The 26483-nt window shown below is 44.5% G+C and overlaps 1 protein-coding gene across 4 annotated transcripts in view; it reads left to right on the top strand.

The window, feature by feature from the left end:
• NR3C2 (nuclear receptor subfamily 3 group C member 2) overlaps window positions 1-26483 on the top strand; it is an 818592-nt gene that overhangs the window by 812 nt on the left and 791297 nt on the right. For 2 of the 4 annotated variants that reach the window (XM_078676905.1, XM_078676903.1), the window contains exon 1: window positions 2084-2213. The exons of the other annotated variants lie outside the window; for them this stretch is intronic. In XM_078676905.1, coding sequence (XP_078533031.1) covers window positions 2210-2213 — 4 coding nt within the window. In that variant the 5' untranslated portion in view covers window positions 2084-2209. Of the gene's footprint in view, window positions 1-2083; window positions 2214-26483 lie in introns of those variants that run through there. 4 annotated transcript variants of the gene reach the window in all.

Below are 26483 nucleotides of genomic sequence, written 5' to 3'. Positions count from 1 at the left end.
TTGATCGTGCCCCTCTAGTGCAATCGCGGCACTGCGCGACTTTCTTATCTTTTTTTACTATATGTTCCAGGTTCCCGCGGTGGCAGTTAATTGCATCTTTACTATTTTGCGCCCGGGGTCCTTCTGCGTACGTAGTTGTTTTATTTATATTTTAAAAAAAAAACAGTCCAGTTTGCCCAATTGCCATGAGGCGTCACCGAATTGAATCCAGATTTGTAACAACGACCCAATCTCTTCTCGTTACCTTGCTGATACCTGTGTATTGTTATTTCATGCTTTTGTCGTCTTTATCAAGTATCACAATATATTGCCAACAATGAGAACCGACTATTTTGTTCTTGAGAGGTGCATATATTACCTGGAGCCTTTAAAATTCTCCAGCCTACCGAGGGACATAAAAAGGTTACCTGACAGCTACACTTCACTGTTGAGACTTTTGTCTGGTCTGCTACAGTGGTAAAATAATCATTGTATTTAAAGCTACTGTACAGAGAGGGTCGTCGGTTGCCTGCTTTATATGTAGGTGCCAATAAAACGAGATATGTGCACCGAAGTGATCTCAATGGAAACCCATCTAAATACGAATGTTGAGGGGGTTCTGGCCACAGCTTTAAAAGATTGGTCTTTCTTTTTTTCCAGTAAGATGTCCGCACACTAACTGAAGTTTGGGCAGCCCCAAGAAACACCAGATTAAGACCTTCAGTAGTTTCTTACATTGCAGACAAAAAAATGTAAAACAACAATCGTAAAAAGATATAAAATAATAATGTTCTTTAGAAGAAAGCACTCTGCCTGAGTGGGACAGGTGGGGTACACAACGCCTCCTGAACGATGGGCGCCACCCTAAATTTCATGGTTCAGATTTCCATTCATTTTTAATAAGTATGTAATAAACAGAATATTAGTCTCCAAAATATGAAATGCCCAGGGTGTGTGTACAGGGAGGACTAAAAACAGTGGAAGCGGAGCCATTGCTAGTTACCTGATGACGTTTGTGGCAGACTTACGGTAGGAGGTGGGGCGAGCGAAGAGTCTGGGACTTCAGACATTCACGGTGACATTACAAACACAGTCTAAAACTGCTCCCACTTGTCGAAGTTCTGAGGTTCCCTACGCCTTAAATACGGGGCCGCAGCACAGAATGCATATCGTGTGCGCATCGTACTTGATTATGGTTCTATTTGGGTAATACATGTATTTCCAATTAAAAACAAGTGCATGGCCCGTAAAATGTGTCTCGGAAGTGAACAGACCCAATGGGCGCAGGTAGCTGGGTGTGGGATGGACATGGCGAGTAGGTAGTCAGGCTTACTGAAACGTTATCGCGCCCACACCTGCTGCCGTGGAGGAGGTGAGGGGCTGCTAGCGCTGTTGTCCAGTGCGGGGAGTTGTCACATGCATGTGTACGAACACACCTGTTGCTCTGGTGGTTCTCACTGTGCACATGGTGGAGGGAGAAGGCTTGAGTCGTTTTGCTTAGTGGTATCTCATAGTGGTTATAATTTGTGTAGTGGGTAGGTGTTGAGCTTAGTTGGTTATCTTAGGTACGAGCTACATGTTTACGGGAGGCGATTTGACCTGATGTGCATATGATGACTAATGCTTTTGAGCGTCTTATTCTCTTTTGGGCGGCAAGGGCGTGATAGATTGTTCAGTGGGCATCTGGTGCTCACAGTGATAAGTGGGTGGAGGAGGTTGTCTGCTGCAAGGGGGTGTCTTGGGTAGAAGCGGACGGGTATGAACTAGATAAGGATTTTGGTGCTACGTGGGACGGGTGAGTGACCTGCTGGTTCGCAGCCGCTCATCGTAGTGGCACCGCGAGGGTCATTCTTTGTTTTTCTCTTGTCCACCACACCTGCGCGCTTCGGTGGTACGTGCATTTCCACAACATCCAGACTACCCATTTTGTGATCTGAACGCGGAAATGGGAAACGGGGAGCCGACGAGGAGCAGCAGCAGCCAGGCTCGGGCTGTCACCTGTGCGTGGGAAGCGCGCCCCGCCCCCTGGACTCGCGGCAGGTTGAACGAGAGAGGTCGGCCCTTTGCGCTGACGAACAAGTCCTCCTTGGTCTGCCTCCCGCGGGGGCACTCAGGACATATCGCTGAGGACACTAGCAGAGGCGTCATCAATGGTCGCAGTGCCTGTCTCCTGAGCCCATTGCTGAACCTTCGGTGCAAGCGAGGAGCATGGTGGTTTTGAGTGTCCCACATGGGTGGGTATCTGAGAGGTCTACTTAATAAGCGGGAGTTCCTGTATTCTCCTCCCATATGCTTATGTCGTCTTCCCCACGCCCCCTCAGCTAATCCGGGTCTCCTTGGCGAGCATCACACCCCTGGTGTCGCAGTATTTACTGTATTAGTTACGTGATGCGAGCTTCCCCATTCCACAAGAGTCATCCCCCCTGGGCACCCCCTCAGTCGCTGTTTAGTCAAAGAGGAGGGGGCGCGTGGGAAAAGAGGAGGGATCCCTCTTTCCCTAGCTGTGTGGCGCAGCAAACTTTGTCTAGGGGTGACTGGCAGGATGTTCGTCCAATCAGAAGACAGAGCCGTGTCCCGCTGAGCAGAACGGAGGAGAGAGGGGCAGGGCTAGAAGCCTGGAGAAGTTTTATGCTTGCACAGTCATGTGCTGCTCCTCGGGCTTTATCTCGCCGGCTTGAGAGCAACTGTCAAAGGCAGAATCACGCTGCTTCGTTAGGATAACGCCCAGTGTCCGCCACACACGGAAGGCGGGCAGCAGCCCAGAGCAGGTGCTTGAGACTGGTTACGAGGCCCACACCCGTCCTGCGGAATACTCCTTTATACTGATAAATTCATCTTGAATCGCTATTACGAGCTCGCATGCTTGTTTAGTACCGCATGGAGAGTAGCACCCGTTAACACTCGTTCGTATCCCAATTTCCCAAGATAGTATAAAACCGAGTACAGGGCTTAATCGTTCTAAGGTGCCATATACATCCTAAAACTGAAACTATTCGAGAGGCCGCGCGCTGAGATTTCCCAGGTCTAAAACGTGTGCTTCGCTCCTCCATCCACGCTTTTGCTTTCTGCCCTGGGATTTGTATTCCTGTGTAAAATATATAACTAGGTTTACAACTAAGCGTTCTAACTGGTCTGTTTCTTAATCTGTCTGTATTTATATACACATATCAGCACGTATGTTGGTAAAAGCAGTGAAATGCGTTATTATTTCTGTTTTAAATCTAATTGTGTGTGTGTTGGGAGGGGAGTGGGGGTGTAGAAGAACTGCCAAATGTGGAATTGGGAAACCAGGTTCTAGTCTCTGCGTCGGCTCAACATCCTGTGATTCTGGGCAAATCACTTAATCTAACTGGTGCTCATGTAAAGTACTCCAATAACTTCGTAAAACTGCACAAAAATGAACATCCAAAACATCATGCACATGTAGAAATCAGAAGTGTTCAAGAGCTGACTAAATACTCTAAATGATTATTAACTGCCCTGAGGGTTAATGGCCATGGTATGATAGAATATTGTAATTTTATACATGTGATTTTTCACTTACCAGCACTTGACCATTCTAGAATATCAAAACAAACACAACTGGTATATTTTTTCTGAGAAAGGGGCACTCTAACTACAAGTCCTAGAATGTAAAGCAAAAATCTGGACCTGGTGAGTGTTGTGTTTACTTTTGTTTAAGTGTTCCGTTTTTGCATATGTGTATTCTATGCTCTGCGCCCAGCTCCTTGCCCACGTGAGTGATTCGATTCTAGATCCCTGGAGTGGACGTTACGCCCTGGACGAAGGGTTCCCCCTTCTTGCTGCACCGCACCAGTGTTTCTTTTGCTGAATAAAAGAACTTGTTTACATACCCATGTCCGGCTCGACTTTACAAGCGGCGACGAGCAAAACACTGGTGAATCTACGCATGTTTGGGAACAAATTGCAGTCTTTTCTACGTGAGCGTGAAGAGGCTAGTGATTGGAGTGAAGTTTGGTCTCAAAGGTTTCAGGCTGGAAGGAAACAACTCATACTTTTGTCAGTGCTGCCCGATACTCCAAGATTGCTGTGGCAGGTTGTGTTACTACTTTGCTTGTACTGTACACCGTTGCGCATGCAGCTGTTGACGTTTAAGAGTCACGAGTGCTCATACTTACCTTAAGGTTCCTTGCACACTGACACCATTCTACCGTGATCCCTGGACCTCGCATCTGCAGAACGTTGGTGTCTTCCCGGCTGTTCTTCTCTGCGGTGTATTGTGGGGCACATTTTTCCCGATCAAGGTCACGCTGCATGACCTTACATTATTTACAACAAGGGGTGGTGATGGACAGAGTCTCTGAATTAAGCAGAGTACTCTCACCCAGTCAAGAGATCAGGGCTAGATCCAACACCGTTTTTTAGCTCATTGCACCATCCCAGTTTCAGAACCTGGCTGTATGCAAATTAGTCTGTCCCTGGCCCAGTGCATCATGGGAACAGGGCAGACCAGACTACAAAAGCCAATTCTTACACTGGGAAGGAAACAAGCTTCCGGGGACCGGTTTCTGGCATTTCAGCCGTCTTCGGCCCGGCTTGCTTGAATCCTGATGGTGCAATGAGCAGGGGACTCACATCTGAGCATACCCTTCCACGCTTAGGGTGGACAAAATTATTTACAACAAGGGGTGGTGATGGACAGAGTCTCTGAATTAAGCAGAGTACTCTCACCCAGTCAAGAGATCAGGGCTAGATCCAACACCGTTTTTTAGCTCATTGCACCATCCCAGTTTCAGAACCTGGCTGTATGCAAATTAGTCTGTCCCTGGCCCAGTGCATCATGGGAACAGGGCAGACCAGACTACAAAAGACAATTCTTACACTGGGAAGGAAACAAGCTTCCGGGGACCGGTTTCTGGCATTTCAGCCGTCTTCGGCCCGGCTTGCTTGAATCCTGATGGTGCAATGAGCAAGGGACTCACATCGGAGCATACCCTTCCACGCTTAGGGTGGACAAAATTATTTACAACAAGGGGTGGTGATGGACAGAGTCTCTGAATTAAGCAGAGTACTCTCACCCAGTCAAGAGATCAGGGCTAGATCCAACACCGTTTTTTAGCTCATTGCACCATCCCAGTTTCAGAACCTGACTGTATGCAAATTAGTCTGTCCCTGGCCCAGTGCATCATGGGAACAGGGCAGACCAGACTACAAAAGCCAATTCTTACACTGGGAAGGAAACAAGCTTCCGGGGACTGGTTTCTGGCATTTCAGCCGTCTTCGGCCCGGCTTGCTTGAATCCTGATGGTGCAATGAGCAAGGGACTCACATCTGAGCATACCCTTCCACGCTTAGGGTGGACAAAATTATTTACAACAAGGGGTGGTGATGGACAGAGTTTCTGAATTAAGCAGAGTACTCTCACCCAGTCAAGAGATCAGGGCTAGATCCAACACCGTTTTTTAGCTCATTGCACCATCCCAGTTTCAGAACCTGGCTGTATGCAAATTAGTCTGTCCCTGGCCCAGTGCATCATGGGAACAGGGCAGACCAGACTACAAAAGCCAATTCTTACACTGGGAAGGAAACAAGCTTCCGGGGACCGGTTTCTGGCATTTCAGCCGTCTTCGGCCCGGCTTGCTTGAATCCTGATGGTGCAATGAGCAAGGGACTCACATCTGAGCATACCCTTCCACGCTTAGGGTGGACAAAATTATTTACAACAAGGGGTGGTGATGGACAGAGTCTCTGAATTAAGCAGAGTACTCTCACCCAGTCAAGAGATCAGGGCTAGATCCAACACCGTTTTTTAGCTCATTGCACCATCCCAGTTTCAGAACCTGGCTGTATGCAAATTAGTCTGTCCCTGGCCCAGTGCATCATGGGAACAGGGCAGACCAGACTACAAAAGCCAATTCTTACACTGGGAAGGAAACAAGCTTCCGGGGACCGGTTTCTGGCATTTCAGCCGTCTTCGGCCCGGCTTGCTTGAATCCTGATGGTGCAATGAGCAAGGGACTCACATCTGAGCATACCCTTCCACGCTTAGGGTGGACAAAATTATTTACAACAAGGGGTGGTGATGGACAGAGTCTCTGAATTAAGCAGAGTACTCTCACCCAGTCAAGAGATCAGGTTTGCCCTGTTCCCATCATGCACTGGGACAGGAACAGACTAATTTGCATACAGCCAGGTTCTGAAACTGGGATGGTGCAATGAGCTAAAAAACGGTGTTGGATCTAGCCCTGATCTCTTGACTGGGTGAGAGTATTCTGCTTAATTCAGAGACTCTGTCCCTCACCACCCCTTGTTGTAAATAATGTTGTCCACCCTAAGCGTGGAAGGGTATACTCAGACATGAGTCCCTTGCTCATTGCACCATCAGGATTCAAGCAAGCCGGGCCGAAGACGGCTGTAATGCCAGAAACCGGTCCCCGGAAGCTTGTTTCCTTCCCAGTGTAAGAATTGGCTTTTGTAGTTTGGTTTGCCCTGTTCCCATCATGCACTGGGACAGGAACAGACTAATTTGCATACAGCCAGGTTCTGAAACTGGGATGGTGCAATGAGCTAAAAAACGGTGTTGGATCTAGCCCTGATCTCTTGACTGGGTGAGAGTATTCTGCTTAATTCAGAGACTCTGTCCCTCACCACCCCTTGTTGTAAATAATGTTGTCCACCCTAAGCGTGGAAGGGTATACTCAGACATGAGTCCCTTGCTCATTGCACCATCAGGATTCAAGCAAGCCGGGCCGAAGACGGCTGTAATGCCAGAAACCGGTCCCCGGAAGCTTGTTTCCTTCCCAGTGTAAGAATTGGCTTTTGTAGTTTGGTTTGCCCTGTTCCCATCATGCACTGGGACAGGAACAGACCAATTTGCATACAGCCAGGTTCTGAAACTGGGATGGTGCAATGAGCTAAAAAACGGTGTTGGATCTAGCCCTGATCTCTTGACTGGGTGAGAGTATTCTGCTTAATTCAGAGACTCTGTCCCTCACCACCCCTTGTTGTAAACAATTTTGTCCACCCTAAGCGTGGAAGGGTATACTCAGACATGAGTCTCTTGCTCATTGCACCATCAGGATTCAAGCAAACCGGGCCGAAGACGGCTGTAATGCCAGAAACCGGTCCCCGGAAGCTTGTTTCCTTCCCAGTGTAAGAATTGGCTTTTGTAGTTTGGTTTGCCCTGTTCCCATCATGCACTGGGACAGGAACAGACTAATTTGCATACAGCCAGGTTCTGAAACTGGGATGGTGCAATGAGCTAAAAAACGGTGTTGGATCTAGCCCTGATCTCTTGACTGGGTGAGAGTATTCTGCTTAATTCAGAGACTCTGTCCCTCACCACCCCTTGTTGTAAATAATTTTGTCCACCCTAAGCGTGGAAGGGTATACTCAGACATGAGTCCCTTGCTCATTGCACCATCAGGATTCAAGCAAGCCGGGCCGAAGACGGCTGTAATGCCAGAAACCGGTCCCCGGAAGCTTGTTTCCTTCCCAGTGTAAGAATTGGCTTTTGTAGTTTGGTTTGCCCTGTTCCCATCATGCACTGGGACAGGAACAGACTAATTCGCATACAGCCAGGTTCTGAAACTGGGATGGTGCAATGAGCTAAAAAACGGTGTTGGATCTAGCACTGATCTCTTGACTGGGTGAGAGTATTCTGCTTAATTCAGAGACTCTGTCCCTCACCACCCCTTGTTGTAAATAATTTTGTCCACCCTAAGCGTGGAAGGGTATACTCAGACATGAGTCCCTTGCTCATTGCACCATCAGGATTCAAGCAAGCCGGGCCAAAGACGGCTGTAATGCCAGAAACCGGTCCCCGGAAGCTTGTTTCCTTCCCAGTGTAAGAATTGGCTTTTGTAGTTTGGTTTGCCCTGTTCCCATCATGCACTGGGACAGGAACAGACTAATTTGCATACAGCCAGGTTCTGAAACTGGGATGGTGCAATGAGCTAAAAAACGGTGTTGGATCTAGCCCTGATCTCTTGACTGGGTGAGAGTATTCTGCTTAATTCAGAGACTCTGTCCCTCACCACCCCTTGTTGTAAATAATTTTGTCCACCCTAAGCGTGGAAGGGTATACTCAGACATGAGTCCCTTGCTCATTGCACCATCAGGATTCAAGCAAGCCGGGCCGAAGACGGCTGTAATGCCAGAAACCGGTCCCCGGAAGCTTGTTTCCTTCCCAGTGTAAGAATTGGCTTTTGTAGTTTGGTTTGCCCTGTTCCCATCATGCACTGGGACAGGAACAGACTAATTTGCATACAGCCAGGTTCTGAAACTGGGATGGTGCAATGAGCTAAAAAACGGTGTTGGATCTAGCCCTGATCTCTTGACTGGGTGAGAGTATTCTGCTTAATTCAGAGACTCTGTCCCTCACCACCCCTTGTTGTAAATAATTTTGTCCACCCTAAGCGTGGAAGGGTATACTCAGACATGAGTCCCTTGCTCATTGCACCATCAGGATTCAAGCAAGCCGGGCCGAAGACGGCTGTAATGCCAGAAACCGGTCCCCGGAAGCTTGTTTCCTTCCCAGTGTAAGAATTGGCTTTTGTAGTTTGGTTTGCCCTGTTCCCATCATGCACTGGGACAGGAACAGACTAATTCGCATACAGCCAGGTTCTGAAACTGGGATGGTGCAATGAGCTAAAAAACGGTGTTGGATCTAGCCCTGATCTCTTGACTGGGTGAGAGTATTCTGCTTAATTCAGAGACTCTGTCCCTCACCACCCCTTGTTGTAAATAATTTTGTCCACCCTAAGCGTGGAAGGGTATACTCAGACATGAGTCCCTTGCTCATTGCACCATCAGGATTCAAGCAAGCCGGGCCAAAGACGGCTGTAATGCCAGAAACCGGTCCCCGGAAGCTTGTTTCCTTCCCAGTGTAAGAATTGGCTTTTGTAGTTTGGTTTGCCCTGTTCCCATCATGCACTGGGACAGGAACAGACTAATTTGCATACAGCCAGGTTCTGAAACTGGGATGGTGCAATGAGCTAAAAAACGGTGTTGGATCTAGCCCTGATCTCTTGACTGGGTGAGAGTATTCTGCTTAATTCAGAGACTCTGTCCCTCACCACCCCTTGTTGTAAATAAGCATGACCTTACATGCCGCCATCTTGGGACGATCCTTTCACGCAGTCTACAGCTATTCTTTCGTCAGTACAAGACCCAACAGCTACTGCGGTGAGGCGCACACCTCCTTGCGGTTTAGTCTGTTTCCGTGCCTACACACGGTGATGCGCACACCTCTGTGATGATCATCGATTTGTGTGTGCTCCTGTAACGACTTAGAGTGATGCGCACCCCTCAGCAAAGACATCATTCAAGGTGCTTTATCGTGCAGTTCATTTCAAGTATGTTTAAATTCAAATTTCAGCATTATGTCACTCTCATTTTGATTTGTGGCATACTATAATTTTCTGCTTGGTACTACAATTTACACAAAACAAGTCCTTCCTAGGTGAAGAAAGGACGCTACCTTGTGATTTACACAGCAAACTAGTCCTTCTTTAGGTGAAGAAAGGATGCTGATTTGGTTATTCTTTGTTCTTTTACCATTGTTTGACATGGCTAGTCAAAATGTACCACTACAACCACCCGAAACATTCTGGCCAGCTGGAGGGAAATCCCTGCATGAAAGGGACCGGGTGGAAATCTTATTTTTGGAATTTCATATACACCATCGATGAAGATGGGAAGATGACACCTGAAAGGAAAAAAAGGATTTTATTACATTCTGTTGGTCCAAGTGGATTAAACGCATATGAAGAAATGACTAAAGCTTTAGGGGGTGGTGATGGTAATGTTTTTGATCCTATTATGAATGATTTCAACAATTATTTTGCACCTAAAGTATGCATTTGCATTGTCAGGTATACATTTTTTCATGGGAAACTAGAGGTGAATGAATCAGTGGATGAGTATGTCTCAGTCTTGAGGAAGTTAGCTGCAGATTGCAAATTTGATCATTTACTGGATCAATTTATCAGAGATCAAGTAGTGATGCATGCAAAAGATAGTGCTATCCAGGAGAGATTATGGATAAATGGTGACGCAGATTTAAAAGATATTCTAAACATTGTTAGGAAGGCTGAAATGCTAAATAGTTTTCGTCCATTGACTTATCTGCAGCTTATCACCAGATTTCCTTGGCTAAGGAGAGTAAACAGTTTACAGCGTTCATTAATCCCTTCAGATGTTTCCAGTACAAGAGGCTTCCTTTCGGTTTAGCCTCTGCTCCTTCTATCTTTCAAAGGCTTATGTACCAACTTTTTGGTAAGTGTAAGAACGTGGGGTGTTTCCAGGATGATATCCTTGTATTTGGTGATGACAGGCAGGAACACAATACCATTTTGGAGGAGGTTCTGGAAATTTTGGAAGCAAAGGGGTTGACTGTAGAACATTTGAAGTGCAAGTTTGCTGTGAAGTCCATCACGTATTTAGGCCATGTACTTAGTGGTGTAGGTGTTTCCCCCAAGCCTTCATTAATAGATACTATTCGTAATGCACCCAGTCCGAAGAATAGAGCGGAGGTCGGATCATTCCTAGGACTTGTGGAATTTTATTCAAAATAAGTAAGAGATTTCTCTAGCAAAGTTTTTTGCATTAGGCAATTACTCAAGAGCAGAGTGAAGTTCTTATGGGGTGAGGAGTGTCAATAAGAATTGGAAGATATTAAGCATGTAATTGTCTAGGCTCCTGCTCTTAAAGGATTTGATTCTGAGTTGGACATCTTTGTAACCGTTGACGCCAGTAATAGGGGGCTTGGTGGCGTTTTGTCTCAGATAGGTGTTGACGGTAAGGAGAACATAATAGCATACGCTTCCCCTGCCCTATCTCCCACTGAGGAGAAATTCCCAGTTATTGAGAAAGAAACCCTTGCATGCGTCTGGACTTTGGAGCATTTCCGCTCATTTGTGTGGGGAAAACCCTGTGAAGTACGTTGCGACCACAAACCTTTGGTCAAACTGCTGACTGCAGAAGGACTTTTTAATGCTTCTGCCAGGTTTGCGAGAATGTCTATGCGTTTGCAAGACTTTATTTATAAGGTTGCATATGTACCTGGGAAGAAAAATGTTGTCGCTGACTTTTTGTCAAGGTTGCCAGTTGATCTGCAAGAATGTGATGGTCATGACTGGAATGACGAGCAGATGGCATAAATTCATTATCAAGGGTTGCATAATGTTAATGAGAAAGAATGGGAAAGTCTTTACATCTCGGACAAAGATTTACAAAATCTGTTGAAGTTTGTTGATGGTGGTTGGCCTAAGAAATTCGGTGTCCCAGATGTTTTGAGCTCCTTTTGGGAATTTTGACTTGAACTTTCGGTGTTGTCCAAGGTTCCATCCATAGGGGTGATAGGTTAGTACGTCCCACCTCTTTGAAATCGGACATCATTAAACGGTGTGACGATGAACATTGTGGTACCGTTAAGACCAAACAGAGGGTAAAACAATGGTATTAATGGCCAGACATGAATGTGTTTATCGAAAGGATTGTGCGGGATTGTATGTGGTGTGCTAATTCTGATACATCATTAGTCACCTTAAGGCCAAACGTGTTTATCAATTGTGCCCACCAAGCCATGTCACACAGTGGCTGTAGATATTATGGGACCCATTGGAGCCGAGGCAAAGTATATAATTGCTCTCACTGATGTGTTCTCAAGGTGGCATGTTTTAAAAATTGTGAACAAGATTACTTCTGGTGAAGTTTTGAAATTTCTCGACAGGGTGGTCATTGAGGAAAGGCTACCAACACAAATAGTGTCTGACAATGGAGTCCAATTTTTGTCTAATGTCTCCAAGGAGTATTTTGACAGAGTGGCGGTCAAACACTGGATGACTTCTTTATGTATCCTAGTGGTAGTGCCCCATGTTTCCATTGGGACCGGTGCAGGTGAAGGATCCTAGCCACCACTTGTGCACCAGTTATCATACAGGGCCTTCAGGTCCCATTTCAAAGACACAGTGCCTTTGCCCTCGCTGGCATAGTGGAGAAATGAGCCCAGTGACTTGGGACTTGAAGAAGGTGTTTCAAGGGGTCCCGCTGAACTGTCCTCAGTCCATCGGGGCAGACTCGGCAGCCCAATGAAATAAAGCAGTGAAGCGTGGGTATGGTTCACGACCGACGTCGAGGATTCCATGTTGCTGAGGCAATCTCGCAAGATCACGCTGAAAGGTTGTTCCCTTGACGCTGCAGTGCCTCTCCACCCTCGGAGAGTGGGCAAACAAGAATCGCTCAGGATTTCACCCGACCTGCTAGGGCTTGGGCATGAGCTGATCATCAAACAAGTAAGAAATATTCTTTCACTGCTCCTGGTCCAAGTGCAGCTGTCAGACTCACAATAGGCAAAGTCCCATGGCAGGGTTGAAGTCTTTGATGGCCCTGAGACTTCGGAGAACAGGGTGCAAGCCAACAAGCCCTTGGAGAACACTAGTAGTCAGGACACAGCTAAAAGTAGCAGGCAGCAGGCCAGCACAGCAAGGCAGGTAGCACAGTGGCAGTTCCTTCTGCAGCTGAGCGAGCAGAAGGCTAACACAGCAGAGCACGTAGAGTGGCAGTCCCTCCTAGCCTGTACTTCTGACAATGTACAGATGTAGACCCAGCATGTCTGGTTACAGGTTCAAAAGTGTCTGCCTTATGGTGTCAGAGCCCCGGTACTTATACATTTAAAATGCCTTTTGAAGTCGAGGGGGCATTAAAGGCTTGCCTTTGAAATACACAGGTCCCATTTCAGCTCAGTCCTGTCTTCCAGGCTAACCCTGGGGAGTTGATCAGTGCTTTGTGTGAGGGCATGACACCACCTATTGAAGTATAAGTGTCAGTGCCTCCCCTTCCCTCTGCCAAAGAAGATTCATCAGGATGCAGATGAATGCAGATGCAGCTAAGTGTCCTGTGTTTGTGGATGTCTTGAGGGAATGCTTAAAGTGTAGCTGTCACCCAAGTCCAGACGTGTATTGGAGACAGGCTGGAAGGCACACAAAGAGCTAAGAGCAGAAAAATGCACACTTTCTAAAAGTGGCATTTCTAAAACAGTAATGTTAAATTAAGCTTCACCAGTAAGGAGGATTGGTCATTACCATTCAGAACATATGAAAAATGAAAAAGCTACTCTTCGCTGATCAGGAATTCCAGCTTAAAAGTTTATTTTAGAAATTTCCAGTGCTAACCTATGGGAGGAGTAAGTCTCACAGTAGTGAAAAACTAAATAGGCTGTTTGTCACTACCAGGCCATGCAAAACATAAAAGTACATGTCCTGACTTATATGTAGGCTGTGGGGTTTTAGGTTTAAACCTATAATAACTGATAAAACCCCACTGAAAGAAAAATAGCCCTCACCGGTGAAAACATATAAACACTGAAAAAACACCTGCACAACCACAAACTAAATGCCATTCAAAGAAAGGAAAAAGAAAGTGAAAGAGTCATTTTGTTCTTACTGAAGAGGTCAATAAAATGTAACTTTGTTATACAAGCTAGCAGTAAGAAAGACTGGCTAACATTATTCTGCTTGAGTTTTGTTCTTTAAGGATGCCACTAAAATATTGTCTCTTCTTCCTTTTACTTTTTTCAATTTTATGGCCTTTGGTCTAAAGATGCAGGGTTTAGTTTCACGTTTTAGGTTTAGTTTAATTATTTTATAAACTGTAGAGAATCCGGACATATCAAACTCACATTTGATATTTTGGCTGCATTTGATTCTTTCACTGATAGGTAAAATGGCTAGTTTCATAAAAATCTTTCCTAATATGTGTCATCACATTTACCCACAAAGAATGGGTAAAGACCCTTAATACATCAGACCATAGTTTCTAGTGGGTCAGTATTGATAGTAGGTGAATTGCAAACATCTCAGGCTTTAAACATTAATTGCAAGGTATAGTGACAAGTATATATATCACCAAGCATCTGGGATAGTGGTGAAAACATGACACCAGACTTTTGGAAAACATGGAACGCAGTGTCACTTGTTATGCTCTGCAAAAAAGTTTCTTTCCAAGTTCAACAAAGATTGGAGTGGTATTGTTTGTATTTGTAATGATTCACCTACGTATAGATAAAAAAATTGTGTGATGACCTGTCAAAATTGATACCCGAGCTGAAGTGATTCCCTGTAGGAGATCTTTGCCACTTGTTAGATGGTATGCTGAAAGCATCTTTACAATCTTCAGAGTTAATGAGGGATGCTATTGACTTTTTAGTCCATTCTGGTGCACTGTTTTCTTATGCCCAGGAACTAAAACGCAAATATTTATCATTTCGTGCTTTATGTGGCATCAAAGAAAGAGTCATCCCAACTGTGTCCCTTAGCTGACGGTTCTCAGCCCAAGGGGCTATGAATGCTGAGAGGGCCTTTTCACAGAAGTTTACATGGGAAGGAAAGCACGAGCGCACATGACCAAAGACTCACTGAAGAAGTATTGTATGGTGTACTACAATAAGATTAATTTGCAAAAATCTCTTTGGACCTCATATACACTATACGTACACTGTCTATATACCATGTTCTTTCAGTGCAGAAAGCAAGCAATGATAAAAGCAAAACATTCCATAAACACCGGAAAACACCTTTTCTGTTGTTTTTAGTGGCATGAAAATGTGTAACCACTGATAACAACTGTTTTTTAAGATTGAAAACACTGAAAAAACCCCACCAGAATTTACCAAAAATAGAAACTGAAAACAGGACAGCCTACTTATATGTAATAAAACGGGGGTTTAAGGCTTGGCAAATAGTTTTAAATGCCAAAGCGTATTGACAGTAAACTGCACACATGGGCCCTGCAGTGGCATGCCTGAGACAGGTTTGAAACACTACTACTGTGGGTGGCATAATCAGTGCTGCAGGCCCACTAGTAGCATATGAAGTACAGACCCTGGGTATATGGCACACCACTTCACAAGGGACTTACAAGTAAATCAAATATGCCAAACAGGTGTAAACCAATTATACCATGTTTAGAGGAGAGAGCACATGCACTTTAGGACAGGTCAACAGTGGTAATGTGCTCAGAGGCCTAAAGCCAACAAAAAGGTCAGAAAAAGAGGAGGAGGAGGAAGGCAAACAGTTTGGTGTGACCCTTCAGAGAGGGCTGTTTTTTTGTACAGGGCCATAGTCTGATTTGGAGTTTCCTTTGGACGTATAGTTAGAGATATGGTTGATTTAGTTCCTAGAGAATGCAAATAATGTAGTTGGGAGAGTAAACATCACATAAGTAGCTTAGTAATAATACAAAATAAAATGCCTTATAGAGCGCTTAGTTACTTCTACCGAAGTGTCCCAATGCTAAGGTCTTGCTCCCGAAAGTCAGAACTAAACAGTATGCATAGAAGGCAGCTCTACTCAGACTGACCTAAACAACCAGGTCTTTAGATTTTTGCCAACTGATAGTTCACATTTTTCCCCTGTGAAAGGGGAAGGGAGTTCCACATCTTGACTGCTAGAAAACTAAAGGAGGATCCTCCAAAGCAATCTCTTTTTACAATGGGAATGCATGCCAATATGGCTCCTCCTGATCTTAAATTCCTTCTAGGGGAGTAGAGCTTAACAAAAGTAAGCAAATATTGAGGGCCCTTATTGTTAAGGGCCCTATAGTAATAGTACATTGCTTTAAAGAAGAGACTTTTCTTCACGGGTTGCCAGTGACGTTTTGAGAGTACAGGGCTAATGGAAGACCGACTGGGGAGATTTAGCAGCAAACAGGCTGCTGTGTGCTGTACACGCTTAAGTCTCATCGGATGCGACTGTTAGACTTCCATGTACAGGACATTACAGTAGTCCAGCCTTCTACAGGTCCAGGGCCTGGCCACTGTCTTTCTGGCAGCTTCCGGGAGAAGTCCAAGGATCTTTTTGAGTATTTTTAGGATCCTGAAACACTTGCCTGCTAAGGCCATAATCTGGCTATCAAAAGAGAGCCTAGCATCAAACCAGATGCCAAGGTTCTTGGCTTTAGGTTTTGGGGCAGGTAAGGGTTTAAGCGAGTCTGGCCACCAAGCGGAGGGCCAAATCAAAGGCTGCTTACCTAGGAAAATGACCTCTGTCATCCCGGCATTAAACTTAAGACAACTGAGATCAATCCACTCAGCCACCTCCGACAGACAGTTCCTTAACTGAACCGTTGTGTTAGCTTCATCCTGCGACAGGCTGATATCAGCTGTGTATGAATTAATTAATTAATTTGTACTTGTAAAGCTCACTACTGCCCCAGCAATGGGGCGGCCTGGCGCTGTACTCATACCTCTGCGGAACCCTTCCTGGCTTTTCCTGTGAAATGTCCACTCCTGGGCACCCCCAAGGGGAAGCCAGGCATCCCAGAGCTGTTGGGGCCATTGTGGAGATTAAGCAAGTTATTGCCCAGAGTTGCAGAGTGGGACCCATGATTAGAATAGGCACCAAGGCTAGAATTATCAGGTCCGGGGAAATTGAGCCCAAGACCCGCCGAGGCGGGAATTGAACCCTGGTCCCGGGCCAGACCTCTGCATCAGGGTCTGCCGCTCTAACCATTGAGCCACACTTCTCCACATATGATACAATATTAAAGCCATAGGCCTCGATGATATCAGCCAGGGGGTGCATGTAAAGACTGAATAAGGTAGGACTCAAGGAGGAGCCCAGAGGCACCCCCTGCTGCAGCTGAAAAACCTGAGATTGGAAAGGGTTCTGTCCCACCTGAAAAGTGTGGTTCTGCAAAAAAGAAGCAAACCACTGCAAAGCCTTGTAATTGATGCCACAGCCTCACAGCCACTCAAGTAAAAGGTTTTGAGATACAGGATCGAAGGCCGCGCTGAGGTCCAGCATCAGCAGCGCTGCAGTGTCCCCATGAGGCACAGGGTCAGACTGATTTGCATATGGCCATATCTGAACTGGGGTGGCAGAGTGGGCTAAAGAACGGTGATGGATTAAACCCAGATCTGTTGACTGGGTGTGAGTGTTTGATTGGTTCAGATGCTCCGTCCATAACCACCCCCCTTTTGTACAGCTTTGGCCACCATAAGTTGGCAGGGTATGCTCAGACGTGAGTCCCTTGCTCACTTTGCCACTGGATTCAAGCAAGCCTGGCTGAAGACGGCTGTAATGGCAGAAACTGGTCCTAGGAAGCTTGAATCCGGTCCAGGGAAGGCATGGCTTGGCAGTTCGGGCTGGACTGTTCCCATGAGGCACAGGGTCAGACTGATTTGCATATGGCCATATCTGAACTGGGGTGGCAGAGTGGGCTAAAGAACGGTGATGGATTAAACCCAGATCTGTTGACTGGGTGTGAGTGTTTGATTGGTTCAGATGCTCCGTCCATAACCACCCCCCTTTTGTACCGCAGTGTTCCCCCTGTCAGCAGTTTGACAGATAGTGGAGAAGTGTGGCTCACTGGTTAGAAGCGGCAGACCCTGAAGCAGAGGTCGGCCCGGGACCAGGGTTCAATTCCCGACGCGGCAGGGTCTTGGGTCAATGTCCGCGGACTCGATAATTCTCGCTTAGGTGCCTACGCTAACCATGGGTCCCACTCTGCAACTCTGGGCAATAGCTTGCTTAATCTCCACAACGGCCCCAGCAACGCCGGGGATGCCTGGCTTCACCTTGGGGTGCCCTCTCACAGGGAAAGCCAGGACGGGTTCCCCAGCGGTATACAGCGCCAGGACGCCACGTAACGAGGTAACAGTGCGCTTTACAAGTATACATACATACATTACATCACTTGGAGGCAAACGGTAGCGCAGAGTCTGTGTTGTGAAGGGGACTAATGCCCGACTGTGTCCTGTCTCAATAAAGGTCGAGAGCTGCTGATTTACATATTTGTTTGCCACCCTAGAGAAAAAAGGAAGCAGAGAAATGGGCCTAAAGTTTTCAGGCCTAGTAGGGTCAAAAAGCATTTTTTTTTACAAGTGAAACTATTGTAGCATGTTTCCAGCACTGGAGTACCCGGCCTGCCTGTTAATGAGCAGTTGATTAGGTCCCACAACGCGGGTAATCTAGCAGCTATTCCTCACCCCAGGACAGCTGGAGATGCAGGATCAACAGCGGACCTAGACTTATCTGCTATCAAAAACAAGGACAATTCTTCAGATGTGATAGGTTTAAAAGTAGACTTCCCGAGCTATCATTGGGGGGTTTAAACCCAACATTGAGACAGGGAGAGTTCCTAGCTGCCTCAGGAAAAGTGGAGTAGATGGAAGCGACTTTATCAGAAATAAATTGGGCAATGACGTTATAGCGTTCCTCTGAAAGGCTGAGTAGGCGCTGAAACTCAGTCCAGGGAAGATAGTGACATTACAATTGAGAAGATGTCTTAAGGGGAGTTCTTGGCTGCCACGATTTTCCTAGTATAAAAAATGTGGTGGGTAACCCCGATATGCCTATGATATTCCTTCAAGGCCAAAATATAGTTGGCCTTTTCAGTAGACTTAAAGTTTCTGGCCAAACTCGTTCTAAGCGCTTGTGTTTTTATTTTCAGAACACATAGTTTGACGCTGAACTAATTCCGACAAGGGTTTTTATCTTCTGATAATATGATCTGCGAAAGGTGCACCTTGGTCAAGCGCACCCAGTATCCATCCTTCCAATTTGGAATTGGCTGTATCTACACAGTCCCCTAGAGTAGGAGGACTCCTTTCCAAAGCATGAGTAAAATCAACAGATGTCACCTTTGCCATTTCCGTGTCCTGACTGGCTAACCAGGAGCGGATATAGGCTGAGGTTTGGCCATAGAAACCTGAAAGAGTATGAGCAGATGGTCAGACCACAAAAGTGGAAGAGGAGAATACACCACTAGGCTGGTCAGATTCGAAAAAATACGGTCCAGCACTTGTCCCAGCCTATGTGAGGGGGAAAGAACTAGTTGAGCTGGCTCAAGAGCTTCTAGGTCCACAACCAGTATGGCTGCCGCCAGACACACGAGCTTCTTCAAACTGGAGATTGAGGCCTCCAATGACAGTAAAGTTGGAATAGCGTAATACAAATGGCGACAGTGTATCTGCTAGGGATGCCATGAAACTAGAAGCCAGGCCCAGTGGGCGATATATCAGAAATCCGGCTAAGGTGAAATATGAAGCAAAAAAATGTGACTTTGAAACTACACAGCAAGGTGGCGCTGCTCAATATGTGCCTTGTCGTGCAATGCTACATCAGGGAAGCAATTCAGCCTAGACAGGGAACCCAAATCAGCCCCTGCAGACGTTTTCAGTCCCACTCTACATCTTGCAGGCATGCCTGATGAGTCAAACTCATTCCTAACAAGAGGAGTGGGGTACGGGCTCACCCTCCCATAGAAAATGAAAATTGAAAACATGGACCTAAATGATGCATTTTAGTGCATACTTTCTTGAAACATGTTCACGCCAAAAGAAAAAAATCAGGCACATAATCGAGATATATGTTGGGTACAAAAAAATGATGCACACCAGGCAAATATTGGTACCACAGGAGATGCTGGTGTAATCTAATATAAAGTGTGTCACTAAATAAATGCCAATATAAAATCCTATACTGAGAGTAAGTACACTTGTTTAAATGTTGTATCAGTTTACTAAACCCTCAGTATTACTGTGCCACGTAAGAGTCAATTAGAACTTTATGTGCAGCTAATATAATACTATATATCTCACCCTGACCTGGGTGTTACTAAAAGGTACTTCTAAAAACAACCATTGGCTAAGCCAATAGGTCTCGCTTATGAGAGCTATTGGCTTTGGCAATGTGTTGTAGCCATGCTGTACAGTAGCGCAGATACTTGCAGTTGGGCTAAAAACTCATTAAAAAAATGCTATGACACAGCAAGGACAAATGCACCTTTTTAAAAAAGTGCATTAGCACTATGCGCATCATAGTCCTTTTTAAATTATTTTTAGTCATGCTGCACAGCATTTGGCCCACTTGCATCATTCAAATTCAGTGTTGCATGAATGGCTCTGGGTCGCTTCCTTGCCTCTGATACAACATGGACTATATGGACACAGAAATTCAAATGCACACCTTTGTGCCTCATGACTCGTGTTTATCATGTTCCACTACACTCTTTGCAGCTTTTCCTACTCCTGGCTACTTTCCTACCACTATTCACACTTGTTGTGTCAGTAGTCCCAGTCCTCCTTACCACTCCCGCTTGTAGCCGTCTTTCTTTTCATCTAGTCTACCTACCTACTAAAATTCCTGCTGCTTCATCTGGTCACACGTTGAGGGGGGGGGGGGTCATAAAATATTTGAAAGAGACATTGATCAGGCTTCCTCTGCCAACACAAATCTAAACACAAGTTATTTGTTCATTGTGTAGAGGATCTAGTCTGCCATTTTGGGTGTATACCTGTGCAGGCCAATTACTGCTGCCATTTTGACTATTTGGCGATCTACCCTCACACCCTAGAGTGCTGTGCCGGACAGCTGAACGCTCTTTAAGATCAGCTGCACTTCACACATGAAACCATCACTAATCCCAAAAACAGTTATTTTTTATGGTGCTCTGTGATGCTGCTCAAAGTTTATTTCTGTAGTAGTGCTTTCAGTTTCTCTATTTTAAGGCCTGCTGGGTAATATGTTTGATAGAGGTGGAATGGTGTGTGTTTTTTTTACATTCATTCATTTTCTTTGGTTAATATTTAATTTGCTTCTTTGTATTTCCCTTCACCATGATTGTCCCATTCCATGTTTATCTTGTTCATTGTTCACTTTGTAGCCAATGTTTAAAATGAAGATTCTGGTTGGCAGAGGTATGCACACTGTCCAAGCAGAAGAAACCACCACTCTAGTCAGGGTAAGCTAGATATGCACTTAAAGATAGCCTGTGCTCACCCTCTGGTAGCTTGGCATAGAGTAGTCAGGCTTATCTAAAGAGGCAACGTGTAAAGTACACAAAGACAATAGCACAATGAAAACACCACTGAAATACTTCACACAGGGTTAGAAAAAAAGTTAATATGTTTATGAGTAAAGTAAGACGAAAACAACAACAATCCAATAAGTAGAACCTGAGGTATGAATTTCTAAAGATTATATCAAAATGTAGTGTTAAGAAGCAAATGGGGCTATAGGATAACTTGAGGGCACGATGGACCAGACTAAATCCAAAGTTCAGGCCAACCTCGATAGAGGGCAGGCCAGCTACAGGACTCTTGCAGGTCCCACTGAAAAAGTAGCTTGATGGAACCAGATTAGACGTCAAAGATTCGATGCATCAATTCTGATCCGCGCAGACGATGAAGGCTTCAAACCTATTTACGATGCAGGCACTGCGTTGTCACTGAGCTGCGCTGTCCGTCGTTGTCAAGTCGCGCAGTCGTCAAAGTTCTTTCGTCGATCAGCTTCTGCGTGGGCGTCGTGAGGAATGCATCGGTTCAGACCGGTGCAAAATCATCACTGCATCAATTTTGATGGTGCTGTACAACAGAAGTCATCTTTCAAGGGCCCAGTACTGGATTGGAACCACATAGCAGGGCAGGATTCACAGATGGCAGAGTCCAGGTGCTGTTGCAGGGTTGAAGGAAGTCTTCGATGGTCCTGATTCTTCAGAACGGGGGCAAGCCAGCCTACCCTTGGAGTCAGTCTGGGTTCAAGTGAATTGGGTCCAGTCCTTGCCCTCAGCAGGGCGGAGATCTGCAGATCCCAGGACAGCACAGCAAAGCAGAAAATAAGTTCTTCTAGAGCAGCAGCCAAGCAGAGAGGCAATCCTTGTATCACAGCAGTCTTTACTCTTGGTAGAGTTTATCACAGGTCCATTAGTGTTTGATCTTGGTAGGGTCAGAGACCTAGCATTTATACCTTGTGCCTTTAGGGTGGGGGTGACTTCAAAGAAGGGTCTTTGAAGTTCACACGGGTCCTATCTTTCCAGCTCTGGCTCCAGACTATCAGTAGGGAGTAATCAGCATGTTGTGTAGGAAACAGGACACTGATATTCAAGTGTGTCTTGGAAGACCCATCAGAATGCAGATGAGTACTCAGACACACCTACTCTTCCTGTGTTTGTGGCTGTCTAAAGGGAATGCACAAAGTGTAGCTGTCATTCACCCCAGAAGTGTATTGGAGACAGGCGGAAGGCACACAGAGCAGTAAGAGCAGAGAAATGTCCACTTTCTAAAAGTGTTATTTCGAAAACATTTATGTTAAATTCAACTTCACCAGTAAAGAGGATTTATTATTACCATTCCCAAGATATAAAACATGATGCAGCGACTCCTCTCTAATCAGGAATTACAGCTGAAAAGTGAATTAAGGAATTCTGAATGTTAACGTATGGGAGGACTAGGCCTCACAGTAGTGAAAAACGAACTAGGGTGTTTGTCACTACCAGACATGCAAGACCGAACTTTAACTTACACAGCACCCTGCCTTTTGGGCTACCTAGTGCCTACCTTAGTTTAAGGCTTGGCATGTAGTTCTAAATGCCAAGTTGATGTGGCAGTTAACTGCACACACAGGCCCTTCGACGGCAGGCCTAAAACATGTTTGAAGGGCTACTTGTGTGGGTGTCACAATCAGTGTTGCAGGCCCACTAGTAGCATTTAGGTTACAGGCTCTGGGTATATGGTATACTACTTTACAAGGGACTAACAAGTAAACTATGCCACTTGTGTTTACACCAATGTTACCTTGTTTAGGGGATAAGCACATGCACTTTAGCACTGGTCAGCAGTGGTAAAGTGCTCATAGTCCTAAGACCAACAAAAAGAATCAACAATAAGTGAAAGTAAGCTGACAAAATGTTTGGGGGAAGACCACCCTAATGATGACATGTCTAACACCAGTCTTCACTGTGATCTTGGATGTACGCCTCACTTTGCTATTTACAGCTGCCCTTTTGACGGTTAGCAGTCTCGACTCACATTCTAGAGCCATGCACTGGGAAGCAGATCACGGTTTAAGGTCAGGTCTACAACAGCTACGAAGTGGGTATCCCCGGAGTCCCAAATAAAGCAAACCCATCTGCATCTCTTTAGGCCTGGACCCATCAGTTATGCTATCCCGAACATTGTAGAGCTGCTTTCCGATTCTAAACAAGGTATCAGGCTCAAAATAACTGACGCTCCGTGGTTCTTGCATCTCTCTTTTTTAATCTCCGCAACAGTTGCAATCTAATGACTTCTGGCTATTGAAACTGAAAAACAACCTGTTCCCCTTGTAAAAGTTTCTGCTTAGACCTTCATGGGACATGGGTACATAATTTAGTTGTATGCTATGATTGTAATGCTAGATCAGTGGTTCAGCACACTTATCAAATTACCGATTTGTTTGCCATCCATTCTCAGTGATCTGTTGATTTAAAGCCTGGCTAACGGTACAGCACTCCTTTTCTAGATGAACTTGTGCCACCCAATTTCATAATTTACATTAATCCATGAGGGAGAGGTCTTTGTGATAGCCCATAACTCCTTCACTATTGAAGTAGATATCCAGGCTAACGTCGAAAACGAAATACTGACGTTCTCGTTCACTGCTTTTAATCTGACCCACACATTTTTGTTAATTTATGCTCTGCAAATGTAGCAGTGTTTAAATTGCCCATGTTTGACTGAGCAATTGATCTCCATGCTTTATGCAGGAAAAAATATAGATCTTTTGAGTGTTTGCATCTTTTGCTGGAGGCCAATACAGGGGCTGTCTGTAATTTCATAACTGTCTTTGTTGTTTCTAATATTATGCTGCCCAGCACAAAGCCTATATATGTGGCTGTACAACTCCTGTATCCCATGTGGACGATGATTGAAGCCATCCAAACAAGGGAGTGAATTCCATTTGCCTAGGCGTACCTTTTCGGGGTCCACTTTTTATCATTACTATTCCGGCTCATGAAAAACCAGAGGTTTCCGTGAACCCTATCTGATCCTTTTTGAAAGAACATTAACCTGGAAGCTATTGGACCACACTGCTTATGATCAATGCACTGTCTGAATTCAGTTTTTGTTTTCCCCAATCTGCCGCTCTTCTTAATCTGCTCTTCTCTCTGATTGAGATCCATTGACTCAGAAGGAAAAACATATTACGTTAATAAACCCAGAGGAAAAACATTTTACGCCTGCACGCTTACTAGTTTAAAACGAAGACAGGGGATGCACTGTTCTTCTACTGAGCTAAGCAACATCATTGCCCCCTAACAACCGCATATAATAATAAAATAACGGAGGCAAAGAATGTTTTGTTTATTAGAGCGCACCGCCCAAGCTTCTAATTAGGCAAAAGAACTGTTTAATATCATTGATGAACTGCAATCTCCTAGAACTAGGTTATTCGCTTTCTTGCCCTCCCTTCAACTTTGTGAAGATTTCTCCCTCTTCTTTGTAGGGAAAGTCTTGTAGACCCGACCTAATATCGCCTTTGAAAGTGTCCCAATACCTTGTAATTGTAATGCAGATACCAACACGCTCGGGATACATGCAAGTTACCCACCAAATCTCTAATACTTTCCCTTATTACAGGAAGTTCTGCATTTGGTTCCAGCAGTGACTCTTGTCTAGTTCTGTACTGTTCTTATAAACAGGGCCACTGGAACTAAACAATACTGCAGACATAATTATGGATTTTTTTTTGTTGCAATGATCGGTTTAGGAGTTCCCCATTCCGTTAGGATAAGCGCACTTTTCTTTGGAGCCAATGGTTCCTTACATCATTCATTCATATAGTTTCAAATCTGTTTCAATGAAGAATCATAAGTCAAAAGATCTTGTTCATTGAATCATTTATTCATTATTCCTTTTTTTCAATGTTGTAATCACATTCTTTTATCATCTTATCTTTGTATATTTCTTTCAAAAAACCCAATGCATTTCGGGTCACAATGGTGGACCCTTCTTCAGGGGTCTACAAATAAAGCAGGTTAAAGAACAATCAGTCCTCTGAATTAACAAAGCTCAGTCAAACATATATATAATTTATGCATTAATTTCTGTGACAATAAAGTTAATTAAAAAAAAAGGTTGCTTGTAAAATGTTTCAAGTGTTAATAAATGCTATAATACCTGTTCCGTTGTTGCAATGTTGATCTTAATGTATGCAGAAAATAATGGAATGACGCTATGGTTATTGAGATTTATGCGATTTTCGTTGGTGGTTCTCGCTAGTATACAAAGCGGCAGATTTAATTGCTACGCGCTGTTAATAAAAGGCTAATCCAGTGTTCTAATTAGTGCTCGTGTTCTCAAGTATTCAGAAAGGGACTTCAAAATTGGCTTGGTGTGCCCGTAGATTATATACTTGACTATCTTGATCTCACAAGTTATAAGTTACAAGTCGATATAATGGGAAACGTTAAAAGTTGGCATTGCCTTTACGTATTAAATCGCCCTTCTTTCCCTAATACGAAAACTTTAGTCACCCATAACCAGTGTCTGAATACTTTGCACCCCTACACTCACCGTGTTAGTCTTTTTAATTTGTCTCCGTATGATAATCCTCGGTTCCACGGGCAAAGTAAACCAGCGTTTAGGATTCAAAACGCTCTCAGGAATTACGTGTTTACGTGTGGCGACCGGTGGCCACGTGATTTATTACGCCCTCGCAGAACCTGATGTGATGGTTCATGTCTCTTTAATTTTACCGCTATAGATGCGGTCGGGTGTGTAGAAACGAGGTTTTTAAAGAATTTCACAGCCTCCATGATTATGTGTTATCTACAGTGTATAGAAGAGCAGGGTTTATCTATTTCAGCTTGATAAATCATAACGTCAAATTCAAATGCTAACAACTTATGCTTGAAAATAATTATAAAAAAAAAATTCAAATGTAGTATTGAAATATGCAATGTAGTTTTATAAACAATGTTCATTTGAGTTCATTGTGCTTTATAAAAAACATGCAAGTTCAGTAGGTCAGTAAGCCCCGTTGGCTGCAGAGAATTCAATCTCTTGATCCCAAAATATTCCGCTTGTAGTAACTGCTTGTGTGGATCAGAATCGACTCTTTGATTTATTTGATCCAATATGGTAAATCGTAATTGTGCTATGTTGTGTCCTGCTACTTGCCAGTGCATTGCCACTGTCAATTTTTCATTTATTTTCTTGATGTTACTTTTATGTTCAGTTATTCTTATTTTGATTTTCCTTTCTGTGATTCCAACATATGTTTTACCACATGGGCACTTTATAACATATACCACGTTTTTTGTATCACAGGTACTATTGTGTTTCAGTTTGATGTTGTAACCTTTTGTTGGATGTGGAAAATTATTTCCTTTGATAACGTTATGACAATGTGCACAATTTCAGCAATTCTGCATGCCTTTGAATGTTATTTGTTGATCTGTACAGATTCTTTTCTTAAGTAATTCTTGCAGATTTTTGGATCTTTGGTAGGCGAATGTAATTTTATTTTTTGATATGCATTCAAGATCATTTTCCTTTTCAATGATATGCCAATGTTTTCTAATGGCGTTTTTTATTTTGTTTGCTTCTTTTGAGTATTTTAGGATACAGATGTTGTGTTGCTCTTTCTTCTGAGGTAAATTTTTTAACAGTATTCTCCTATCCATTTGCTGTACGCTCATTATTGATTTTTTAATTACTACATCCGGGTAACCTCTTTTTTCAAATCGCTTAGCGTATCGGTTGATGTTCTCTGTGGCTG

This window comes from Lissotriton helveticus, chromosome 2_1 (genome assembly GCF_964261635.1).
Source record: "Lissotriton helveticus chromosome 2_1, aLisHel1.1, whole genome shotgun sequence".
NCBI lineage: Eukaryota > Metazoa > Chordata > Amphibia > Caudata > Salamandridae > Lissotriton > Lissotriton helveticus.
This window is presented reverse-complemented; position numbering and strand designations above follow the sequence as displayed.